The 6,220-nt window shown below is 35.7% G+C and overlaps 1 protein-coding gene across 2 annotated transcripts; it reads left to right on the forward strand.

Moving 5' to 3' along the window:
• The first annotated feature begins 2,081 nt into the window (after positions 1 to 2,081).
• LOC129890029 (probable copper-transporting ATPase HMA5) lies at positions 2,082 to 6,018 on the forward strand. Of its 2 annotated transcripts, none has more exons than XM_055965517.1 (5): positions 2,082 to 3,591; positions 3,705 to 3,959; positions 4,039 to 4,161; positions 4,583 to 5,068; positions 5,347 to 6,018. In XM_055965517.1, exons 1-5 carry the CDS (start codon positions 2,200 to 2,202, stop codon positions 5,761 to 5,763), a joined length of 2,673 nt encoding a protein of 890 aa, XP_055821492.1. In that variant the 5' UTR covers positions 2,082 to 2,199; the 3' UTR covers positions 5,764 to 6,018. The 2 variants fall into 2 exon arrangements, with proteins under 2 accessions (XP_055821492.1, XP_055821493.1); XM_055965518.1 differs by having other exon boundaries at positions 5,375 to 5,510.
• The last annotated feature ends 202 nt before the right edge of the window (positions 6,019 to 6,220 follow it).

Raw genomic sequence — 6,220 nt, forward strand, 5'->3', positions numbered from 1 at the left:
ATCTAGCTGTAACTACAGTTTGAGTTTTGTATAATTCGCGCGATCATACAGTTGAGTTTTGTATAATTTGAACGATATATACAAATGTTGTGCGTGAATCGAATTGTATAGTGAAATATACAAATACTACAAATTGTATAATAAATTATACAAACATTGTGCATGAATTGTATAGTAAAATATACAAACGTTATACAAAAAATGCGAATTGTATAGCAAATCATATAAGCGTATACAAATATTGCGCGAATTATACAAACGATGCTATAACTATAGGCCTATAGCTATGAATTGTAATTAGCAAACTATAACTATGAAGCATAATTAAAATATTTTTGAATGACTATATACGAAAATTTCTCATAATTCAATATCGATATTAAAAGTGTATTTGGTATAGAGAAAAGTATTATTTAATTTTTTTTATATATTTGGTTGCAGTGGCGAATTTATAGCCTAAAAATGGACATGTGAATATGTGATCTTTAGTAAAATTTTATATTATATATATATTTTAAATTGGTAAGATATTATTTGCTAACATTCATATTATATGAAGGCTAAATGATGCACCCATATTCTAAAAATTCTAGATTTGTCTATGTTTGGTTTGACTGGTAGATAAGTTTCTTCAATAATTGAAAAGTAACTTTTCTGATCGAAATAACAAGAATATTTGTATAATAATTTAGATGAACACTGTGAAAGTGGATGTACGTAGAAATGGAGGAGGGGTTGCATGGGATGAGTTGGGGGTCTAGGGTGTTAGGGTGGGGGTGAGATGCCCGAGAGCAGGTGGGCTGGAGGGAGGGTTAGGTCAGGCGAGGGAAGATAACCTCTGAAACTTGTTTTTTCTACCTTCATCAAGAATGTACGAAAAAGGTATATTTTTGGGAAAGTGATCTCCCCCCATACCAAATACACCCCAAATCGACGAATTTAATAATTTAGAGAGGGGGGCTATTATAATTGCTAAAATTAAACAAAGGTAGGAGCTAAGGATAACTTCTAAGGTCTACACATATCCATCCTCTTCGAACCTCACTTATGGGATAGAATATGCTATTGATGTAAAATTACACAAATAATTTAGTAAAGAAAAACCCATTAATTTCACAACTTTAAACCCCACAAATATGTCAAGTCTTTTTCCTCTTCAATGATTGGCTTATCCCCTCTATAAATATATGTAAGTGCCAACTCAAACTTGTAATTAGTGCATGCCTAATGTTGTAAGCACCTGCATAAATAAAACAATTATAAATGGCAACATCTCTTTCATAGTGTCCTTTATTTATTGTGTTTTAGCTATAGAGTATTTTTTGTGAATTTGAGATACAATTTGGAAGTTGCTAATTGTAAAGCAGTAATTAAATCTATGCTCTTTAGTGGGAAAATATTCTCCAATCTACTTTTTCTGAAGAAGCCTTTTCTTTTCTTATTCACCTTTTTCCTTTTTAGTGTTTTGTGCTGTCTTTTGGATTTGAAATGCATATAGGAAAAAAAAAAACCTTCTTTTTCATAAGTGGATATGTATTTTTATCATTAGCAAAGATTATCCTCAAATGCCACTTTAATTAATTAGACAAATACTAATGGACCTGCCTGCTAAGTGCTAAGTCTCATTAGCAAAGATTATCCTCAAATGCCACTTTAATTAATTAGACAAATACTAATGGACCTGCGTGCTAAGTGCTAAGTACATTAAAAGTTAAATAGTGTACTTATTCTAAATGCCACTTCCATTTATAAAAGTTTAATAGTGTACTTATTCTAAATGCCACTTCCATTTAGAAACTTTAATATGAAGTTAAAAAAGGAATCGTGTAGCAATAGTAAAGTTGTTTATGTGTTACTTTGAACTGTGTTTTCAGTCATTGATGCTTGTGTCAGGGTAAATTATCTATATCATACCTCTTTGGAGTGCAGTCTTTTCCAAACACTGCGTAAACGTGAGATGCTTTGTGAACTGAATTACCTTTAATATGATATGATACATCTAGAAGGAAATGAACTGTAATATAGTATATCACATATATAACACTAACACAGTAAGTCTTTTTTTTTTTTTAATACAAAAACTAGTTCAATCTCTATGCTTGGTTAGTATGTGGTTTCTCAAAAAGTGGTCACTTCTACTAAGCACTCTATATAATTTTGTGAGGTTGAAATTCTTTATGTTAATATGACTAGGAGGAGATGATCCGTGAGACCATAGAAGAGGTTGGATTTCATGCTAATAAGTTGATTGAAGAAGAGATGATTCACGAGAAGTCCTCTGAAGTATGCAGAATTCAAGTAAATGGAATGACTTGTACTTCTTGTTCCACAACTCTTGAATCAGCATTACTGGTAACCCCTGGTGTACAGAAAGCACGAGTAGCATTAGCAACTCAAGAAGCTGAAATCTGTTATGATCCAAAAATAGTTGATTACAATCAGTTATTGGAAGCTATTGGAAATACAGGATTCGAAGGCATATTGATTAGTACAAGAGGAGATAGCAGTCGAATACTGCTAAAAGTTGATGGAATTAACACTGAAAATTGTATTAAACTGATAAAGAATTCCCTTCTTGCAATACAAGGAGTTCAAGAAATAGACTTTGATCTGCAGTTCAAGAAGTTATCGGTCTCTTATACTACAGATGTAACAGGACCTAGAGACTTTATTCGTGCTATTGAATCAACTGGATCAGGATGTTTCAAGGCATATATATTTCCTCAGGGAAGAGAAAGAGAAGAATATAGAGATGAAGAAATCAGGCAATATCACAGAGCTTTTTTTTGGAGTTTAGTATTTACAGTTCCTGTGTTTTTTACTTCAATGGTGTTTATGTACATTCCTGGTCTGAAAAATGTTTTGGAAACTAAGGTTGTCAACATGCTAACCGTTGAACAGGTTCTAAAATGGGCATTATCTACACCGGTGCAGTTCATCATTGGTCGAAAATTCTATATTGGTGCTTATATTGCCTTGAGCCATGGTTATGCAAATATGGATGTTCTTATTGCATTAGGAACAAATGCAGCTTATTTTTATTCAGTCTATTCTGTACTAAGAGCTGCTACTTGTCCAGCTTTTAAAGCCAATGACTTTTTCGAGACTAGCTCGATGCTTATCTCGTTCATTCTATTAGGAAAATATATGGAAGTTTTGGCTAGAGGAAAGACATCTGAGGCCATTGCTAAGCTTATGGATTTAGCCCCAAAGACTGCAACACTGCTAACTCTAGATGACAAAGGCAATGTGGTAAATGAGGAAGAAGTTGATAGCCGATTGATACAAAAGAATGATGTGATTAAAACCATTCCAGGTTCAAAAGTAGCCTGTGATGGTCTTGTCATCAAGGGACAAAGCCATATAAACGAAAGCATGATAACAGGAGAATCTCGTCCGGTCACTAGAAAGACAGGTGACATGGTGATTGGAGGGACTTTGAATGAGAATGGGGTATTACACATCAGGGCAACAAGGGTTGGGTCAGAAACTGCTTTATCGCAGATTGTTCGGTTGGTTGAATCAGCACAAATGGCTAAAGCTCCTGTGCAAAGATTTGCTGACCACATTTCCAAGTACTTTGTGCCTATTGTGAGATTAAGAACCCCTTACATGTTCATTGTTGTCAATATGCACATATATATATAACTAACCAATCATATACTAGTTTGGCTGAAAATTAGTGATTAATTCCGATTTCTCAGGTCATTGCTCTCTCATTTTGTACTTGGGTTTCTTGGTTTTTAGCTGGAACTTTTAATTCTTATCCAAGAACTTGGATTCCTTCTTCCATGGATAGCTTTGAGCTTGCCCTGCAGTTTGGCATTTCTGTCATGGTGGTAGCTTGCCCCTGTGCACTCGGCCTAGCTACTCCCACGGCCGTTATGGTTGGTACTGGAGTCGGTGCTTCCCTCGGTGTCCTTATTAAAGGTGGTCAGGCATTGGAAAGTGCACAAGAGGTCTGAATTCAAACTCATTCTTCTTTTTAACAATCCAAATTTTGTTAATGAATTTTTGGTGAACTGGTTCATTCTACAGGTAAACTGTATAGTTTTTGACAAGACTGGCACTCTTACTATTGGCAAGCCGATGGTTGTCAATACTAGGCTTTTCAAAACTATGGTACCTGAAGAATTCTATGAACTTATTGCTGCTGCTGAGGTAGGATATTTCTTGTTTATGATTCTCATCGGAAAGGTCAATTCATCTCGTAAAACTTAGCCTCTTTTTAGTAAAACTAAACAACAACAACACCAACAACTTAGTGGGGTCTTGGGAGGATAGGATGTACGCAGACCTTATCCTATCTTTGTAAGGTAGAGAGCTTGTTTCCTAGAGATCCACTGCTCAGAAGGGAAGTATCCGACAGGATTGTAAGACAAGAGACAGCAAAGTAACAAGATATAAAACAAATGCAGCAACAGATAGCAATAGATTGCTTTTAGTTAAACTTTAACATAAATGATTAGTTGCTGTCTTTTGGAATTTTAAAGGTTTCAATGCCAAGAAATTAAAGTCGTTAGCCTTTAGTTATCAACATGACGTCAATTTAAGTGTCATGTACTGCATTTTAAATTGACAGGTAAATAGTGATCACCCCTTAGCCAAGGCAATTGTTGAGTATGCAAAAAAATTAAGAGGGAGAGAGGACAACCTTCCGTGGCCTGAAGCCTCGGACTATGAGTCCATAACTGGCCATGGTGTGAAAGCTATCATCTGCAACAAAGAAGTGACTTTGGGGAACAAAAGCTTGATGATGGAGCAGGGAATTGCCATTCCAGTTGAAGCTGAAGAAGCATTAACAGAAACAGAAGGACAGGCTCAAACTGGCATACTTGTATCTATCGATAAAGAGCTGATTGGTGTTCTTTCCGTTTCTGATCCGTTGAAGCCAGAGGCTCCAGAAGTCATCTCCATTCTCAAATCCATGAACATTGAGAGCATGATAGTAACAGGTGACAACTGGGGAACAGCAAATGCCATAGCCATGCAAGTTGGAATTGAGAGGAAAAATGTTTTTGCAGAAGCCATACCTGAACAGAAAGCGGAAAAAGTGAAGGAACTACAGGTAGAAACACATTCAATTACTCAGTTTCCATCATTCAAATATCCATCTTCTGTTAGAATTTTAAGAATTTGTGCGCGACACACACAAAAAAAAAATTATAACAACAGAATGTTATTTGCTATCATTAAAAGTTTTAGCCAAATTAAAAGTGAAACGTAAGGCTAAAGTTATACTATCCCAGTATAACTTGTTTGCAAACAGAATCCCGAAAAATTATGGTTTCAATATTAGAATTCTGCCCCAACATTTTCTTCATATGATTCAATGGTAGTCCACAGGATTTACGGAAAGTTGTGGCAATGGTAGGAGATGGAGCTAATGACTCACCGGCACTTGTGGCTGCTGATGTAGGAATAGCAATTGGTGCAGGCACAGATATAGCAATTGAGGCAGCTGACATTGTTCTTATGAAGAGCAGCTTGAAAGATGTAATAACAGCCATCGATCTTTCTAAGAAAACTTTCCGGAGAATCCATCTCAACTACTTCTGGGCTTTGGGATATAATCTCCTCGGCATCCCAATTGCTGCAGGTGTTCTGTTCCCATCTACTCATTTTCGCTTACCACCATGGATTGCTGGGGCTGCAATGGCTGCCTCTTCAGTGAGTGTTGTTTGCAGCTCTCTTCTGCTGAAAAACTACAAGAAGCCTAAAAAGCTGAACACACTTGATTTACAAGGAATCACAGTTGAGTAATGTTAGCAAACTGTATTGGAAAATATTAAACAGTAACAATAACTTCTGAAAGTAATAACAGTATATGAAAAATTATTGTAAGAATAAAATCGAGCCCACTGAATACACAGTGTGTCCTTAAGGAAATTATTCCTCTCAAAGTACCCGAGGTTTTGGAATCTTTCCTCCTATGATAGAACGATTTACTCACCAGAGTAGAGTTACTGCAAATTTTGGTGACTGCGAACTACTCGAAGGCTGTATATCACACGATTTTAGGAAGTGCAGAAAGAAAAAGAAGAAGATTTTATTTCAGAAATTTCGCATTGAACATTCTGAGGATTAAGAGATATATATAAACTGTTTGCATCTTTTAAGAGAAGGTACTTGTTGGGAAAAGATTTGTCTGTTGAGAAAATGTTTGCAACTTTTCGGACAAATTTGCAACCTTTCAAAAATCTGTTGGAAAAAATTGAGG

Source organism: Solanum dulcamara, chromosome 5 (genome assembly GCF_947179165.1).
Source record: "Solanum dulcamara chromosome 5, daSolDulc1.2, whole genome shotgun sequence".
Lineage (NCBI taxonomy): Eukaryota > Viridiplantae > Streptophyta > Magnoliopsida > Solanales > Solanaceae > Solanum > Solanum dulcamara.

Excerpts from the sequence above, each read along its gene's own strand:
- LOC129890029 (XM_055965517.1), top strand. The coding sequence starts at position 2,200 with ATGATCCGTGAGACCATAGAAGAGGTTGGATTTCATGCTAATAAGTTG. Across the intron at positions 3,960-4,038 it reads CATTGGAAAGTGCACAAGAG|GTAAACTGTATAGTTTTTGA; the intron begins GTCTGAATTCAA and ends TTCATTCTACAG. Across the intron at positions 5,069-5,346 it reads AAAAAGTGAAGGAACTACAG|GATTTACGGAAAGTTGTGGC; the intron begins GTAGAAACACAT and ends GGTAGTCCACAG.